This window comes from Liolophura sinensis, chromosome 8 (assembly GCF_032854445.1).
Source record: "Liolophura sinensis isolate JHLJ2023 chromosome 8, CUHK_Ljap_v2, whole genome shotgun sequence".
In the NCBI taxonomy this organism is placed as follows: domain Eukaryota; kingdom Metazoa; phylum Mollusca; class Polyplacophora; order Chitonida; family Chitonidae; genus Liolophura; species Liolophura sinensis.
The window spans coordinates 8,708,506-8,728,315 of NC_088302.1; the positions used below are offsets into that span (position 1 = coordinate 8,708,506).

At 38.1% G+C, this 19,810-nt stretch overlaps 1 protein-coding gene across 1 annotated transcript; it reads left to right on the top strand.

Annotated features, from left to right (window-relative positions):
• Positions 1–1,071: 1,071 nt before the first annotated feature.
• On the top strand, positions 1,072–15,743 carry LOC135472979 (angiogenic factor with G patch and FHA domains 1-like). Its single transcript, XM_064752732.1, has 12 exons — positions 1,072–1,456; positions 2,006–2,088; positions 2,526–2,672; positions 3,785–4,033; positions 5,209–5,731; positions 6,572–6,729; positions 10,498–10,599; positions 11,791–11,953; positions 12,174–12,256; positions 13,231–13,361; positions 14,053–14,152; positions 15,231–15,743. The coding sequence occupies exons 1-12, from the start codon at positions 1,117–1,119 to the stop codon at positions 15,591–15,593; spliced, it is 2,442 nt and encodes an 813-aa protein (XP_064608802.1). The 5' UTR covers positions 1,072–1,116; the 3' UTR covers positions 15,594–15,743.
• The last annotated feature ends 4,067 nt before the right edge of the window (positions 15,744–19,810 follow it).

Below are 19,810 nucleotides of genomic sequence, written 5' to 3' on the forward strand. Positions count from 1 at the left end.
GATTTTTTTACTCTGTCCGGCAGAGATTTAAATTGTGGTGATGATATTTGTCTGGCCCCCTGGTGGCGGTGTTCAACTCATTCGCGCTACAACAACAGTAAGGTGAGGATTGACGTCCCACAGTGAGCTACATGTAGTTATGATGTCTAAAGTTACACACAAGGGCATGTCACCCATTTCATCACCACAGTTGTTAAATCTTTACTAGAGTATGGTATCAGACTTCAGACATTCGTATTTGTGATGAATGCAAGTGCAAATATCCGTGTTGCGTGTAAACTTTAGTGAATGGTATCTTAGGAAGTTCTAGGCTTCACTCACTCAGCTAACAATATTTCCTGTTAGCCTGACTTCAGTTAAATTTATTTAACATATCATTGTGGCTTATAACATCCCATTATCTTGCGTAATGTTGACAATACTTTCATGAAACAATAAATAAACATGTAGCAAATTATACGTGAACTGAAACTGTGAATTTAAAACTTTTGCAACTTGGGGTTGCACTTGTGAAAATTAAAAACCCCAAGCACGGTGTGCAAGTGGGATTTGATTTTCACTTGAACAGTAATTATGTTGTACCGCTTACCCAAGTAGTAAGTTAAGTAGAAATTACTTAACTTATAGGACAGTAGTAAAGTTAGGTAGAGGGGCCTCCATGACCTGTAGTGCAGCACAATGCATTCCCTGGGAGCTTCACACCTATGAGGTGGCTCTGAAAGTTCAGCTTGTACTGGCCTCCCCTCTGGTCACACATGTGGAGGCCTGCCAGCAACCTGCAGATGTTTTCCTCAGGACTCAGTCCAGTTTCCTCTCACCATTATGCTGGCTGCAGTCATAGTCTATTCTTGAGTATGATGTAAAATACCAATTAAAGTAATAAATCAGTTGGGTAGAAAAGATGGTAATAAGAAAGCGCAAATAACTTTATCCATTGCTCCTGTGCAGACCACTGCAGAAGCACAGGGGGTATACTGTACTAAAAAATTAAAATATTTAACTTTAAAACAATTCTTTTTTCTTTGTTTTTTGGTGGATAGCTATTTCCTTATTCTTGCAGACGTCCACTGTTGAGCGCTGACATGAATTTCATTCAGTAGCGTTGAAGAAACCAAGATGATTTCTGACAGTCCCACCCAACAAGTTGAAGCAACCAAAGAAGACGTTCAATCAGGCCATGACTCCATTTCAAAAGCCAGTATTTCTGACATGGAGAGTCATGTTGCTCAACTAACTAAAGAGCTCGCTGACGTAAGAAAACAGCTAAGATCAGCTTTAAAACGAGCTGAGAAGGCAGAGCGTCAGTATGGGCGAACCCTGAGTTACAATGATGATCTGCGCAAACAGGTAGATGATCTAAGTCGAGAACTTCACCAGTACAAGAACAGAGGTCCCACCAACACCCACCAGGCCACACAGACTGTAGACTATCAGGATCAACACTGGGGCACATCAGGTGAGGAAATATGTGTTTCTTCTTAACTTTATTTTACTTGTCTCGGAAAAAAGCTTCACGGCTTTCTCCACCAACATACTTATATACCCGAGAGCTGTTATTGACAGTCATAAAACAGTAATCAAGGAATGTAAATTAATAAAATGCATGCTGTTGTTTTAGGCAAGTTGAATTGACCTCACCCTGCAGGTATACTCAAACACTTTGAAAAAGCATTAATGACATACAATCATTCGAACTGATTGAAGGAAAACTGTAACTTGCTCAGACCAGAACCTGTCTTTACTATTCTCAGATGTTATGTTTGTCTCAATATTTGTTTTTGGCTTGAATTAAACAAAAATTCCAGCGTCTTTCATGTTGTGCATTTTCAAGGTGTAACACTATATTAAATTATTTTTTGTATTTTAATATTAAAGTGAAACTCAGTAATAACTGAAACTAAGAATATGCACTGGCCATATGTATGGAAACGAGGGGAGCAAACAGCAGTGATATATGTACTTGGTTATACTCTGATGTGAAGGATATGTCTACCTTCCTCTATAGGGACGGCATTATCTTACAGCGGCTCAGAAGTTGCAGGAGCAACCAATGGTCAAGATGGATCACTGAATCTTTCAACTGGAAAGGTTTGTCTTACTTGGCTACTCACTGCATATTTTACCTCTGTGTAAAAGTGTACGTGAGACTTGCTGCCACACAAAGTATAAAGGTAACATTTCAAAGTCTTATTAGGGGACCTTGTAAAACACACTTATCAAACAGATTTGCTGGCAAGAAGAAAAACCAGTGTTCAAATCACTACTGAACAAGTTTGTTAGGGAGATAAGTTACAGAATAATTGCAAAGTTTCTGTCAGGATTTTTGTCTGCTGTCACAAAAATTGTTCTGTTCTCAGGTGTGAAATTTCAAAATAGAAACATTGAGTTTTCACAGAAAAATCTTTGCCAGAAGCACTTCCTATTCAGAGTTTGTTTTTTTAGTTCAACTATACAGTACATTTTATCACTTGACTCAATATTCCACATCAGCAGCTTGAAGTAAATGATTTTATTTGACATTTCAGGTTGACTTAACAACTGAAGATTCTGGCACATCATTGGCTGAATGTCTACGGGCCACAGCAGAGGCTGCTCTTCAGGACACAGGTTTTGTTTATGACGAAAACACAGGGATGTATTATGACTCCATATCAGGCTACTTCTATGACAATGTAAGTCCACTTTATTTATCCCTGATGTCACTACAAGACCTTTAAGACCTGATGCAATTTTTTATACCTGATGCCATTTTTACACACTCAACAAAAATATAAATGCACAACCAAAAATGCTATATTAAAATGACCGTTCATGACTCATGCCCACAAAAATTATTTATTTGTATATTGATTGATTTGTTTTCCCCAAGTCAAGTGACTGAACTGAAGTGGAAATTGAAGCCACAATTGATAATGAATACTTACCCTAATTGTTGAGTTAACACATTATTTAATATTGAGAGAAAATAATATAAAAATTGCTTCGTGGGTTTATATTTTTGTTGAGTACATAATGGAAGTGTCAGTCTGCCCATTTTAACATGCAGTGGTATTTAATACTAATACTGAAACTTATTTCAACAGGATAAAATTAATCTTCTGAACTGTCTTCTTGGTTGGGCTTGGTTGTCAAGTATAGAAAAAAATAATGATATTTAATTCATTACTGCCAGAAAGTTAAAAGGCATGCGAATAACTAACCATAATGTAAAGCAGCGACATCATGTTGTATTGGAGCGTCACTTTGTTGTCATAATGATGTAACTTGGATTGTGTGTATTACATTTGTTGAATGCCATTAGTACACTGCACATGTATAGTGATACTATAAGTATGCTACCCTAGTGTGTATTTATTTAAGCCCAAATTCACACCAAGCGTTATCATGAAAACATTATTTTCATTCCATTAGTGGTGAAAGCATTTGTAGCATCATGATGTCAGAGAAAGTTTGAACAGAATGTACGTAACATCAAGTTTACCTGCATGCAACAGTCCTATTAAAATATAATGGGTCAAATGTGTATTCTTGAGTGACGGTATGGAAAGGTCGGTAGATGTCTTAAGAGCTTTATTATCAGAGGCAGTATTAGAGATAGCCACTGTACTCATTCAGATTGATTGAGCCACAGATAGTGGCCAGAGCACAGTTGAACAAGTCACATGTACATGTATTTGGCATGATTCTCTTAATAGTCTATAGCTCAGGGGTAAATATGAACTCTTAAAAACAGACATTAAATTCGTTGTCTATGATATCTGTCTTGATTTCTCATTTTTTGCAGGAGAACTCTCTGTACTTTGACCCACCATCAGGGACTTACTTTTATTACGACGAAGCTTCAGCAGAATATAAATTCCACTCCCAGGTTGATATGTCAGCATACTATGCAAGCCAATCAAACGATACCTCAGGTTTCTATGACAACTCAGCAACAGGGTACACACATGGTCACCAGTCCCAAGAAACAGGCAAGGGAAGTAAAGGTGTCAAGAAAAAACACAAAGATCGTTCTGACAGAGAAGGGAAAAAGGCAAGTAAAATATGTGTACTATACTTTATCTTGTCATGTCTAACCCTCTAGGAAATCTCTCACACTGACTGTACTTATCAGCCATCAAGAGTGATTAAGAATCTTGTGTAAACAGAACTGTGAAGAAGTTCATGAAACAACAACATGAAACCAGGTATCAATTGAAGGATGACATTAAATTCCACTAATAGTATGGTAAAATGAGCTGAAATTTGTCCAATGACTAAGTTACACATTTTGCCTAATGATGAAATTTCTAAGCTTGTTAGGTTTGTTTAAAAGATTAGGTAATATCCTAACAACTGTAAAAATATATGGTGAAGTGCCAAAAGTAATACTTTGTTACATTTATTTTCTTTTAATAATGGAATTTTGCATGTGGCAGAGGGTGGGGGAATTTTGTGTGTGGCTGAGGGTGATGAAAGTTTATGTCTTTTACTGTACATCATGTTTATAGCTGTCAGTTTGTGCTCTACATGTCATTGTGCCCATTAAAAATTACTTTCTCATGCAAAGAACTTTCTCTCAGCTTTGCGTTTTTAACATTTCAACAGTTTTGTTTGAAGCTCAAACGTCAGTTGAATGCCATGTATAGTGTACTGTGAAGTTCTGTGGAACTATTGCTCTGTGTAGAGTTGTTTTGCTATACAAACACTTGGCTTACATTTCCATGAGATGGACAGTTTATTCTAGAGTACAATATTTGATTGGCTGGTGTGAGAGATAGGCAAGTCCATGCTATGCCTTGCATAAGCTGAATTTTAGGCATGGTACATTTGTTGTATCTTTTCAATTAGGTGATGTTTTTACCCTTTATAGACCTGGGATTAAGATAGATTGTGTCTGTCTTAATCCTAGTATTGATCGAACGGAGACTGCATTTCAGTATCAAGTAGAAAATCAGAGATCAGCGCTAAAATGATATTCATCTCAATAAAAACAAAAAATATGGTTGGCTAATAATCTAGAGTTAATGCCTAGTTAATTTGTGGACTTATTCTTGCCTTGTTCACTTATCACATTAGGTAAATTTCTGTTTCCCTGTTCTAATCTTCAGGGAGGTGGAATTCAGGGACTGGCAGAAGAATTTCAGAGTTTAAGAATCGGAAAGCAGCTAAAACATGCCGTAGGTAAATATCAATTGATGTCAGTGTGGATCACTTTTCTTTTTCCAGAACAAACATGGAGCTTTGAAAAAGGCCAGAAAAGATAAACAAGGAAGAGAATGTAACAACGACAGTGATGAACAGGCAAATGAAAAGATGGATGTGGGGAAAGAAGAGGAGTCAGAATTCTGTAGAAACAATATATCATGTGTTCACAGTGGGAAGGATGCAAGGTGTAAAGTAGATCAAATGGAAGCTGAAAGTGAAAGCTGTGAGCCACCATGTTCACACAGGACGTCTCGTCCAAAAGCATCAAGAGCATTTTGGGAAGAGGCAACCAGTTGTTCAGCAAAGAAAGATTGTATAGAGGACAAGACTCATTCAGAAACTGCTGACTGTGATAATACAAAAACAGAATGCCAAAAGCAGAATGACTGTTGGCAACAGTCTGACACTAATTGTGATTCTGATGTGGGCAGCGACAGTGAGAGTGAATTGGAATCAGGGGAGCTTACTGAGTCAGAGTTATCTTCGCTTGATTCTGAAGAGGACTGTGTGGAAATCAGTGATCAAACATCAGAAATTGTAGAGGGTAAGGGACATATGGCTGAATGAGATGTTTTGAATAGGCCTACTACTTGTGAGTTCAACATGCATTTCTTTCATGTGCCATATAGTCAAAGGGGTCACCATTGAGTGAATTTCCACTCCAGTATCCCACCACTGAAACTCTAATTTAGGACTTGTTTGGTCCTTTGTGCAGTGTCAGGCAGTATGAAGATCACTTGTCCTTCATCAGTGTGGTGCCCATATCTAACATCACACCAAGCTTGTCTGTGTAAATGTGTCAAAAGTCTGTGGTTTACTCTGGCACCAAGGTTTCTTCCACCCATAAAAATGACAACCATTGTGTAAGTGAAAATTCTAGAGAACAACATTGGACAACATATAAGTCTAACAAGTTCATCTCTCATCTCATTTTCAGTCAAACCCATAGTCATTGAACTTAAAAATGACGTACCCTAAATGACCATAAAATTTGTCCGTGACTAACATGCTAATTTTTCCTGATTCTGAGAGATTGCTTCATTTTAGAAAGGTGTTTTGAGGTTTCGAACATGGGATGATATTCCACAGGAAAATTGTAAGTTTCAACACCAACAAAGTATATTTTGACATTTATTTGCCTCTAAGAATGCACTTTTTTAAGTGAAATTTTAGGTCATTTAGGTATATTCTGCACTGTTGATTACAGGTGTTTAACACTACAGGTGTTTAACATGCAGAATGTTAAAAGTTTCAGTTATTCAGCCATTTTCACATCAACTACTTGTGATATCATATCATTTTGCTTGCTGAAGTGTTTCAGTAACTTTTTAGGAAATCAGTTACCTTATTGAAAATTCTGAGACACCTTTTTGTGATATTTTAGAGTCCAACCCATGTAACTATCCCCCATGTATCCGTGTGATGGTCACAGAGTCTGAGGTGGTGGACCCAGGGTCTCTGTTTGTGATCACCTACCCAGGGGGGTCAATTGGGAGAGAGGGAAGTCATGTGATTCTTCTTCCAGAGATCAATGTCAGTAAGGTAGGCCTGTAATATCACCTGTGTCAGTCACATTTTAAAGGTGGAGAAAACATGAAACTTACATAAAGTTCTAATGAAAGAGTGCGAAAAGTTTTAAGGAGAAAAAGTCATTCGAAAAAAAAATTTTTATTGTAAAACAAAACAAGGGAAGCTCCCAATATTGAAGTCAACATATTTGGTATTTTATATTTAGACATAACTATGTAACTGTGTAACCATCTTCAGTCACAAAGAGCATGCTTCAGAAACCACTAGAAAGAAAGAAAGAAAGAAAGAAAAAAAAGAAAGGAAGAGTTGCATTGGTGGGTGAGGGTAAGAGACAAATTATGTAGAGGGAGGCTATTTTAATACAGTGAGTGCTTTGGGGCTTTTAACCCATGATTTAGTGTAGGTGATTTCTTTTTAATTGCTAGAGCCTCTTTTATCAGTGAAAGATTCCAGTGGTCTGCTATGTCTATAAATTCAGTATTATGAAGCAGAATGTGCAACAAAATTACAGAAAATTTGCATAGATTTGAATTTTCACAATCTATTAGATGTTTGTAGATTTCACTTTTACCGTTACAGCCATGTTCGTTTAATCGTTGCATTAGACATCTTTCAGTTTTAACAATATATTTACCATTATATCCTTGGCGACATAGTTACGCCGAAATATAGAATACCAGTATATTGACTTCAGTATTCGGAGTTTCCCTTGTTTTGTTTCACACAAAACTGATCTGTGGTCATAGTTCTGTAACAATTTTTGTATGGTATATGGTATATTTTGTATGGTATAGTGCAAATATATTTGCACTAGATCATATCTATGTTTGTAATATATTCATAAATATTATCATAATTCAGATTCAATGCATGTGTTTGGATGTACATCAAATGTACATTCAAATTTATCAGACTGCATCACATCCTCATTTACAACATTATTATACAAAGATGATATATACCAAAGAGATGGTCCCAATCAAAAACTTATTTTCAAATACCCCTTTCGCCTGAAAGAAAAAAGTGCTCTCTCATCTGATTTTGGCATCTTTTTTATGTTTTCTTCTCCTTTTAGCCATTGCACTCAAAGGATGTGTATCAGTCTTTGGTACAAGTAAAATACATTGGTTTAGAGATAAAACAAGCTAATATTTTCACACAATGGAAGATTAGTGCATTTTTTGCAGATGGGAATCTTTTCTTTTCTTTTTTTTTCATGGTTTCTATAACACACTGGTGGGGGCCTCCGTGGCTCGGTTAGCGCACTAGTGCAGCGTAATGACCCAGGAGCCTCTCACTAATACAGTCGCTTTGATTTCGTCCAGCTCATGCTGGCTTCCTTTCCGGCCCTATTTGGGTAGGTCTGCCAGCAATCAGTCGATGATCGTGGGTTTCCCCTGGGCTCTGCCTTGTTTCCTCCCACCATAATGCTGGTCGTCATCGTATAAGTGAAATATTCTTGAGTACTGCGTAAAACAGCTATCAAATAAATAAATAAAACACTGGTGGATGAAGCTAAGGAGAGGTAATTCAAGGATCCTTCTTTAATTTTGTCTGAGGTATACATGTGCTGAAGGTCATAAGTATTAAATTCTCTGTGTTGTTTTTGCCAGTGGCAATGAAGACATGAGACACTACAAGAGTTGCTATTGAGGCAAATTGTAACATAGGTACTACAGACTTGAGGTCTACCGCCAAAACATTTGTAAGCCACATTTGCATTCCAGCCTGTGGGCTACTCCACTCACATCAACGGAGCAGTCGTGGTCAAATTAGTAAATTAGTCATGGACTTTGGCCTTTAAAGTTTGAGGCAGTAGCTTATTTCCACAGCCAAGAAAACGGCAATATTTGAAAGAAGCACTCTCTTCGTGACATATTCAATTTCTCCATTATTTTTACTATATTAGCCATTGTGAATGAGGGTATGATTTCCAATGTAGAATTTCAGTGAAACAAATATTTATGTAGTAAGTATACAGCCGCTAGGTTAAAGCATAGGCTGTCCTGTGAAAATTGTCACCCAGCTCCCATGTACTGCAAAATCTTGCGACATTTCAACTATGAAAATGGTGGCTGTTCAAAACTCTTATCGGGAGCTGGCATCATGATAGCACTGAATGGAGAAGATAATGGCTCACCTGTAGATCTAGGATTGAAAATGGCTAAAATGTACCTTTTATGCAGAACGTCTGCTTGAACCAGAAGAAAAAGGAAAGTGTGTCATTTTTCAGGTATCATTGATTTGATCACCTGCACGTACAATGTATGTGTGATTAAAGTCAACCTGCAATTTTATAATTAACATGTCTGAGTTTTAAGTGTGAGCAAACCTTGATTAGATTGGGGGAAACTTCAGAATTTATACGCTAAATGCGTTAGGAGAAAGTCCTAATAGTTCCACCATTTTTACATGTACAAATGTTATCATTAGGGATCCAGAACCTCAAACCCTTTACACAGGTTTAAAATACCATGTATCAGGCCCTGCCAGAAATTCCCCAAAAAATTCCTTTTTATGTTATCTTCAATTACTCTTAAGTCAACTGCTAGACTGCTATTTGTAAAAAAAAAATAACTAGCTAAGAATGTGAATTTCAAAAATGGCAAATGACACCAGACATGTGTACTACACCTACTATACTGAGGGAATGTTTTAAATCCCATGACATTTAGGCGAAAAGATGTTATTGATGAGTGATTAGTTGACATTTAAATCTTACTTTGATGGTTCAGTGCACAAGGACATGGGTTTTGTAGCCTACAGTAAATACCACAGGTGCAGTCACACAGTTGTTACACTCTCCCCAAGCCAATACTGTGAGATTCACCGAATGTACAGCAGAGAAAGGACTGCACAAGTTGCGTGTGGAGTTGAGTGTCAGTTCTGAGTAGCACTAATATTTAGTTTCGAGGCCTCGTTATGTTTTAATCCGTTAATAACAGTTAGTGATGTGTGTTTATACCAAGGGAGCGTTGCACCCTTTTATCATGCAAATCATCAAAGAGTGTGTTGGAATCAAAGATCAAGGACATGGCTGCGTGGTTAATTACCCTTTTTAAATGTAGGGCTTGGTCTGGATGAATACGTAAGTGACCTAAAGTTTCACCCCCAGAAGTGCTTGTTTAGAACAAATAATTGTCATAAATATTACTTTTTGTACTGAAACAGGAATTTTCCAGTACCACATTATCCTACCTTGTAAACCAACCTCAAAACTCCTTTGAAGATCATAAAATCAAACAAAATTTGCAACTTGGTAAAAGGGTGGAATTTTAGGTCATCTACATTGATTTAAGAAACCTTTTGGTTCGCAAAGCTGTGCATTTTTCCGTTTATATGTATGCAAAAAAAAAAAAAAATAGAAATGTATTCTTCCATCACATAAGTAATAAACTTGCATCATCAAGTTTTCTATCCTTCAAGTTACCTTTAATACTGTCATGTGACGTTTGCAAAAACCAAGCAATAGTGCAGGTATAATTATTTCTTGTATCTACACTTTTATTGATGAAATCTGCTTGGACTATGTTAAGGTGTTATAATTTCCTCCAGTGCTTGTAAGTGGCCTGTTTTTCTCTGACTGGTTTTAAATACTCACAGTGTTTACCATTCTTTAGCATGGAAATCTGAGTTCAAATCCTGGTGTGAACCACAAAGTAAACCCTTCATCTATTACACAGGTATGGCATTGTTGGCTTCCCTTAGCTGTAATTTTACATGTACTACTGCCTTTCTTTTATTACATGGACAGGTATAAAACTCTTCTTTGTATTTCAGATTCATGCAGAGATATGTTACTGTGAACCTGACAGAAACTATGTGATAGTGGACAAAGGAAGTCAGAATGGAACATTTATAAATGGTACCAGAATAGCAGAGGTAAACCTTGTCAAAGCAGTTGTCATTAATAAGACTTTATGTACTCTTAGATTAATTCATTTCATAACATATTGAAAAACATATATTTTTTTCAACAATACTTGATTGGTCTTTTAAGACATGCTCAAAAATATTTTGTCCAACATCACCCATGATTCTAGATTGCCATTGGCTGATTTGACGGGTTAAAAGATTGACATATACTCGGGAGAGCTGCAGGCTCACATTGTATGTAATTCCCTTCGGGGGTTTAAATAATTAATACCCTGTACAGCTGAATTACTGCTCAGGGACAAGCATGACGAGTTTGGCTATGGCAGCTCATACTTTACATATTTATAAGAATGGTATTCTGTTTGATAAATATTGGAGAGACAAAATCGCTATCTGCATGATGAAAAGGGTATACATGGATTTAAGCCATTGCTGTGAATTTTTAACTCTTTGCTTGCTGCCCAGAGTTGAAATAGCACACCCAGGGTTTATATTCCCACCTACCCTTCTCAGCCCACGGATAACTTCTGTATTTTCCATGTTGGAAGAACCTACCATTTACAGTATCTCCTCATGTATCTGACAAATAGCTGAAATGATTGAGTCAGAAGGATTTTAATCCACACATGTAAACTCAAGTGCTCCAGTACTACATTTAGCAACTAACATCGTACCTGCACCCTGCTATCATGAACCTATTGGCTCGGGACAATCATTAGTATTTCTATAAATCTTTGTATGTATCTTGTTAATGAATCCTTGTGCCTGTTTTAATGGGTGTGTTTCTTGTTCAAGATCTTATAGTTGAAGGTAAAAAAGTTCTGCTGTATCATGTGACCTAACAGAAATGCTCAACCCATTGTTTGATTACATTAACTGTAACATGGGTGTAAAAAGATGGGTTTGCTAATATCTTGCTGTTTCTCATAAATTTGCTGTTTCTCATGTTAAAGCCTAAGTCTGTATTATAACTTATATCACCAGTTGTTTCTTGTATGTTAAAACCTAAGTCTGAATTGCTGACAATACCACCTGCTGCTTCGTGTATGTTATAACCTAAGTCTATATTATGGATAATATCATGTACTGTTTCTAAGTCTGTATTGTTGCTAATATCCTCTGTTGTTTCAGTATGTATGCTGAAGCCTAAATCTGTTTTGTTGCTAATACCATCTGTTGTTTCATTTTATGCTGAAGCCTAAGTCTGTGGGAGAGCCTCGCTTGCTGAATCATGGAGACAGGATCAAGGTCGGTTCATCCATTCTCCTGTGCCACATCCATGCTGGCCTTGACACCTGTGACCAGTGTGAACCAGGTCAAGTGCTGGCTAATCTACATTCTCACAGCCAATCAGAGAAAGGTAAATGGCTAATCTACGCGCTTACAGCCAATCAAAGAGAAGTAAATGGCTAATGTAAATGTTCACAGCCAATCAAAGAAAGGTAAGTGGCTAATGTACATGCTCACAGCCAGTCAAAGAATGGTAAATGGCTAATCTGCAGGCTCACAGCCAATCAGAGTGTAAGTTTTCCAATAAATATAAAGTTGAGTCTTTTTGGTCTTTATTTTCCCATTGATAGATGTGGTTATTTTGTCCAAAGAAGAGAAGGAAAAATTAAGAAGACGACAGCTGAAGGACATCAAAAGAAAATATGGGCTGGATGTAAGTTCATTGCTTGCATAATTTTTGTCTTTGTGTACACCGCTCTTTCAAGAATCAGAGAAAGCAGAATTCATTGAGTGCGTATCAGATACAGGAATATCATGTACAAAGTGAATTAAAAGTTACCAGTGCTTTGCATACTTGGCCAGTTGTTACAAGGCTGTTACAGCTCATACTAGGTGTATTTTTTGCAAGTTCGTTACAGTTCATACTGGTGGAGTATACTAGTGGCAATATACGTAACTCTTCTGTCTATATGGCGGCGCTGCTACGAGAGTTACAGTGTGAAAGCCTTCTTAAAATGTCGACTTTCTGATAGTGGATATTTATTGGTAAATATCTCTAAAAAGTAAGCCAAACTGCAAAGCAAAAGTTGTGGTGATAGTCCGTAGAGTATATGCGGAATTAGCGATGCCAAATGATCTCACAAGCTCTTTTTTTCATCTTTGTGTCATTTGTACTGTATTTCAAAACATGTTGTTATTGTTGTCTGTGGTCTGAATTATGGTAAAAAAAAGTTCATAAACATGAAAGGAAAGAGGTTGTCACTGGGATTTTTGGCCTCGGTGAGTCCGTATATTTGTAAACAGCTGATCACTGTGTCAATAATGTAGAATTTCTATTAACTATAAAGTACATTAGAATGACTATTATTCTACTTTTGCCTGGTTTTGAGTAATATTCACAACTGCTGAGTTAGAATTTTTGAGTAATAAACTTTATACATGTAATGAGTTGTTATAAGGCTGTTTAATATTTTTAGATGAGCTGTACTTTTATGGCATCCATGTATTATTTTTGGTACATTATTACAACAGATTCCTTACCATGGACACGTCTACATTAGCAAAGTTTTTAATGTGCTTGAAAATTGACCATGTTGGTGATGTACCACATGTTACCACATGTAATAGGTAAACAACTGTAAAGACTAGCATGCATCTACATGACCAAATCACCTTTTCTTTATGTAGAATGCAGACTATGAAGGGAACAAATCAGCTTTAAACAATCCCTCATACAGCGATAAAGCTGAGGAGAGACGAAAAACTAAGGGGAGTGATAATCCTTACCAGAAGTCTGAGGCACCAGCTTCTGTGCACAAGTAAGTTCTGATAATCCTTACCAGAAGCCGAGGCACCACCTTCTGTGCACAAGTAAGTTCTGATAATCCATATCAGAAGTCATAAGAACTACTATACATGTGTATTTGCACAAGGAATATGTCTTTTGGAAATGATTGCATCAGAAGTACGATGTACCCGCTTATGTGCAAATCCATATTAGAAATCAGAAGCGCCAGCTTTCTTGCACAATGCAGTTTTGTCTGTTGGAAGTGATAATCTATACCAAATGTCAGAAGCCCCATCTTTGTGCAAAATTAAGTTTTGTCTGCTTCATGTTTGAGCTCAGGCACTTCCTAGCCCTGCTGAAAGGCCACACATTTCAACCCAGGCTTTTCTTTGCTCCTCAGCCACTGGTTGGCCAAGCCCTGGCTGACTTGATAACCGAACTGAACTAAATAATGGGCTTAAGGTCGTTTTTTCAAGTGGTAGAGTATAAAAATGAAAGTTGGAAATCATCTAATTTGTGGAAAATTTGGACTATTCAAGCCATTTTTCCTGTTGAATTGGAAAGCCTTCAAAAATGGGAAAAAACATCAAGATTGGACAGAATAAGAATTTTCAGTATTATTTTTTATTCCATTTTAGGATTTTTTGGTGTTGGCTCTCCCGTAAAACACAAAGTAAACTTCGTGTTGCCTTATCCATGGATATTGATTGGTTTATTTTCAGGCCAATATCGGCTGTGAACAAAGGACATAAGATGTTAGAGAAGATGGGCTGGACAGAAGGAAAGAGTCTGGGCAAAGACAATACCGGTATTTGTGAACCGGTAAGTTCTCAATCTTTGCTTTGTAAAAATAATGATAAAAACAACAGTAATATATTAATTGGGCAAAGAATTCTTGATAAATTTACGAAAAAAGTTTTTCTTCCCCAAGACATTCAGAAAAATTCATTACAACATAATAACACACATGAGAACAACATTGGGTACAGCAAATTAATTATTAAGTGGCACTCATGACTGTTCAGTGTGAATGTAGTAATTAAACTTACTGCATTTGTTATATTTTGGTATGATGATAGAAGGGGATTTGAATAGGTGGGGAGTTACAAGGAAGGAATAGATTTTAAAAAGATCATGTTTGAGAAAGCAACTCCATCTCTGAAGAGAAAGTTTACCTTTGCTCTTTCTACTTGCCCCAGGAATATTTTGATATCAGTTTCACCTGAATTAAAAGGAATTTTTTTTATTACTTGGATACCTGCGAGCATTGCTGCTCTGGTTTTAGTATCTGTGTGGTAATCATTCGTATTTAGTGTAGAGGAATTACAGATTGAGTTCAAACACTGGTGTTGTAAGCACAATCTGACATTTAAAATGGAGTTTCGCATGGAATTACAACTTACAGACAAAAGTTCTCATTGGTTTAACCTGGCATATCTTCTTGTGACATTGTCTGTAATGTATCCTGAACACAGTCACACACAAATTTCATGGATTTTGTATGAATCTTAGTGCTACCTGAAACTCGAGCCTAGTTAAAAACAGACTTGAAAAATAAAGACAATAAAACTAAACTGAGCTGAAATCTAGGCAGCCACCAAAGCCTGCAGTGTTGCACCAGGCATAAGTAGCTTTGTTATTTTATTTGTCAACATCATAACACTTTATGTACTGATACTGACTCGAAATTTATTTATGTATTTGATTGGTATTTTACCCCATACTCAAGATTATTTGTCTTATACTACCGGATGGCAGCCAGTATTATGGTGAGAGGAAACAGGGCAGAACCTGGTGGAAACCCACGACCATCCACCGATTTCTGACCTTCCTCCTCTTTCTTATAACAGAGCCCAAAACATTGCCTGCATGTGGCTAAAATATCACATTCTGTTCGCAGGTGAAAGTGTCCTTCAGGGTGAACAAAAGTGCTGGGCTTGGATCGTCTCTAGGAAGACAGACCGACCTGGACAACGCTAACTCCACTCGCTCAAACCAAATCTGGCTGAAGACACAGCAGAGGTTCAGAGACTTGGAGGATAAGTCTCCAAGGGGTCCCAGTGTTGAGCCATCTGTTCTTCCGTCATTTGAATCCACAGCTGATTTTTCATGTAAAATCAAACCAGGGAACACTGTAAATCTAGTCACTAAAAAGTCCAAAACGCAGACTATGAACTGGGTACAAGGTGAAACTCTGGAATTCAACGAGACTTCGAACACTGTTTCCCACAATTCAGATGGTCGAGGAGAGAAGTCAAGCTAGCTAAGGAATGGTTATAAAGTTCCGAATACAACAACAGTACAGTACTTCAGGATTATGATATGTGATGAATTTAATAATTATTTATTACCTTATTTGATTGGTGTTGTATGAATTCCTGAAGACTTTTTAGCTGTCGTCAGTGAGTTTTCTGAGGTGTGCATGGTGTAAACCACTAGCACACTTTCCCACATGTAACACACATATTTCATTCGTGGCACTTGCCTTAAGCCTGTGGACCCCCATCTTGCAGATCATGTTACCCGGAAACACAGACGCATTGGCGACTACTTGAAGAGAGATCTTTCGTTCGCTGTACACGGCATGGCATCGTGTATGCATAAACGAAACGCGTTAGATATTTGGCGTAACTCCACAAAAGACAAAAGCTTATAGAAAAGTTCCCTGCAGACGAGAGTTACGTGCTCAAGGCAAGGGTCACGAATGAATTTTTGCTAAGCACATAGCTCTCGTGTGCGCCGGGCTTAAGAGATCCCCAATAAGTTTCACTTTCGCTTCATTTGCGCTGTTAAACACTTACTGCCACCAAGAGAGAATTACACAGAACTAGATCGGATCTACTTGTTTTTTATTAATTTGTCCGAGCTCGGGGACATAACATATCGCGTGTCCCTGAGTCAAACTGAAGTCGCTTCTATCAAGGTAACAGCGAACTGGGATGATGTCCACCAGCAACACTATGGTGTGAATAAAGCCATATGTCCATTGCGCTCAGTAAAGCATGTTAGTTTTGAAGGTCATTGTATACCTTTGGAGGTCACAAGGTATAGTATTTATGACAGGAAATATAGTTTATCTATATTTACGCAATAATGGAACGATGCTCACTAATCGAAGGTTCCACTGTCGTGTGTGGTTTTCTCCTTATCCTATCCAGTTTTCTATACCACTAGACGTAACCTCCAGTCGTATAATAAGTAAACGCTTCGTCAAGTAAGTAACGAAATACAAATGGAGAGAAACAGGGAGACAGCGTCCGTTTTTCACGCGGATTATTGTCACGTTATCTCTTATGTGGCAAAGACTAGCTTACAAAAGGCTTCATCTTGGCTTACAAAAGGCTTCAACTTTGCTTAGGCGGCACCTTTTTGTGTTTCCGCACGGTGAAGTAGGGAACTCCATACGTACCATATAGTCGAGGCACTCTACACTTCCAGATGATGCCCTGATGAACACGGGGGCGGTAGGTTCACGTTCAATCCTGGGTCGTGTCACGCCAAAGACCTTAAAAAAGGAAATTGGAGCTTCTTCGCTTGGTGTTCAGCATTAAGGGGAAATGCAACGACTGGTTGACCAGTGTAAGTATAATGGCTCGGCTTACTTGCCTTCGGTAAAACGTCTCGGTGAAGCAGCACTAGATCACAGAGCGGTGGAAATCCGGCCTGCAACAAGGAGGCACAGTATATGCACTCTTATGACTCATTCGTCATCATATGACTGAACAATTGTTAAGTACGACGCTAAACCCCAAGCACTCGCTCACTCCTGAACATTATCAGATGTAGAGCTATTGCTAAAATGACCTCTTTTCTACAACGACAGCCATTATACAAATATGTGTTTTCTTCATTTCCTTATGTGGACAAGATTTGCTGATAAATACAGACTGTGTACCATCATTTGATGGTTTATATTTACCGAGATACTATTTATAACTAAACTTGATAGATTTACTCACATGTAATATGCAAATTAAGGTCGCCATTATAGACAGACATGTTAAAATCAATATATTTGTAACACTATATATGAAATAACATAGTGTCAGGTTTAATGGGTAAGCTAACACATGTAGACAGTTTGGACAGTGTGATATACATGCCAACCACTGTCACCATTGCCTTTGAACGCTGTGAATAAAAAAAATAGAGTTGCTGCCATAAAGACTTCAAAGGTATGAACCACACAGTTAAATTCAATGGAAAGTAAAATCCTTGACTTCCCTAATGGTAAGGCTTGCTGGGCCGCGAGCCATATCCAGCACTCCATGCAACATGTCAGCCCCGATGATCAGCCCCTTAACATCATAGCCGATTGAGATACATTGGGAAACTGCATATTGAGAAAGGTGTCCATTAGATCGGTGATGATTACGTAGGGGACAGTTGTTGAGATAAGCCTCTAGTGCAAGCCAAAGCAGCACGGCAAAACCCTTCCAAAAAGTGTTCCATATCACTCGTACCAGACACGTGCATCAAATAACTTCGAGCAGCATTCACGTATTGCCGAAGAAAGCATGCAGTCTCTGCATAGAGAGTGTAGCAAAGGCTGTTCAGTCATGCGTTTAAAGCCTGGTGTATCATGAGGAAGGAAGAGAGTCCCTTCTTCTTTTCTGGTATACTGCATTTAAATCACTTTTCTGCTGCTCGGGTAGTGATGACGACATGGACAGGAGTTGGTGGTGCTCCTGATTTAACACAATCTCAAAGTTTGATTTAACAAAGTTCTACCAACAGACTAGGATTCGTGAGTAGTTTTAAAGAATAAACACCACATTATCAACAAGTCAAACCATTGATGGACATAATTGAATACTTGGGCAAGCCATCTACAAGGGAAAACAGAAATATGTTTAGACTAGACACGAAATAAATAACTTGTGACTCCAGTCCATAAAATCCCTCTGTTTTGGAAAAGAAACCCGGAATACATACATTCATGTAAAGTCTTTGAAAGATGACTGTGTTTTGTGTCCGAGGCTCTGTATTGTCTGTCAGACACAGATGGCAGTCTTCATGTTTTATTTAGTTGCATGTACCCATAAGAGAAGCATGTGTACCCATCAACACTTTCGTGGCAAATTACGTCTCCGAAAACAAATCTGGTGTCCAAACCTGGATTGAAGGATATTTGTACAGGCTACGTCTCTACATCGGCCATCTGATAGGCTTGAAATAACATTTATATATTGGTCCCATCTAAACCCGGGTCAAGTCATACCAAAAACATTAATGGTGCTTGGTGCTGCCTCGCTGGACGCTTATTATTCAGTAGTGAGAGGTTAGAGCTAGGAAAGAAGAGTGGTTGGCCCGGTGTCAGTAATGTGATTGAGAGGGGTGTCATGTCTGGTGTCTTCGGCATGATACTTCAGTGCTTAGGCGCCATGGACTCGCTTTGCCACAAGGAGACACTGTATACACACACACACATAATGACTCCTCGTCGTCGTACGACAGAAATTTTGAAGCACGACGTAAAACTCCAAGCATACATACAATCTCATATATAGTGACTGTTTACATGTAATCGCCGTTCTTTACTCTTTACTCTCATGTATAGTGACTGTTTACATGTAATCTCCGTTCTTTACTCTGTATGAACAGTACGTTAGTGTGTGAATCGATCAACCGCGATGGTATAAGTGAAATGTTCTTGATTATTGGAATAAACAACACTCATAAATAAATGAAGAAATAAATAAATAGAATAGAATACAAAACCATTAATTAGTACCTTGCTAATAAACCCCTCAAATGGCGTTCTGGTATATTTTGAAAAAGACAGTTCTCTTATTTCCGATCAAATATAATTAAGTTTCCTGTTTTAACGCCTTATCTGAGGGGATTATACGGTTAAACCATGTCTGTCAACCCACCCGTCCCTTTTCCGGACTATTATTTTTATTTTCAAAACAGCTGTTCGTATGAATTGATTTGTTTATTGGATTGACGTTTTTCTCCGTACCCAAGAATATTTCACTTTACCCCGGCGGGCAGCATTATGGTGGGAGAAAACCAGACAGAGCCCGGCGAAAACCCACGTCCATCAGCAGGTTTCTGGTAGACTTTCCCACGCACTGCCGGAGATGAAGCCAGCACGAAGTGGCCTGAAACTCACACCGACCGCGTGGAGAGGCTCGTCAGTCCTGGGCCGTTGCCCCTCGCTGGCACGCTAACTAACTCGGCCAAAGAGCCCGCCCCCCCCCCCCCCCCCCCCACCAACATTGAATTGAAACCGGGTGCATGGCTTCACCTTGACAAGATACAGATGAAGTTTGAGTTTCGACATATTCAGACCGTTTTCGTTCTTTCTGATATAATAAAGACTGTTTTTCTCCTTTTCGGGACGTTTTTTTCAAATTATTCATTGTATTGGTCTGAAACATAGTGTACATTTTCAGTATGACGAGCTACATATCCATTTCGAGCTTTGGAGAAATTATATGACCTCTTCGCCCCGCTATGGACTTTTTCGTCTTG

Coding starts and splice junctions, on each gene's coding strand:
- LOC135472979 (XM_064752732.1), top strand. CDS start 1,117: ATGATTTCTGACAGTCCCACCCAACAAGTTGAAGCAACCAAAGAAGAC. Junction 1,457..2,005: donor TCAACACTGGGGCACATCAG/GTGAGGAAATAT, acceptor CTTCCTCTATAG/GGACGGCATTATCTTACAGC. Junction 5,732..6,571: donor AACATCAGAAATTGTAGAGG/GTAAGGGACATA, acceptor GTGATATTTTAG/AGTCCAACCCATGTAACTAT.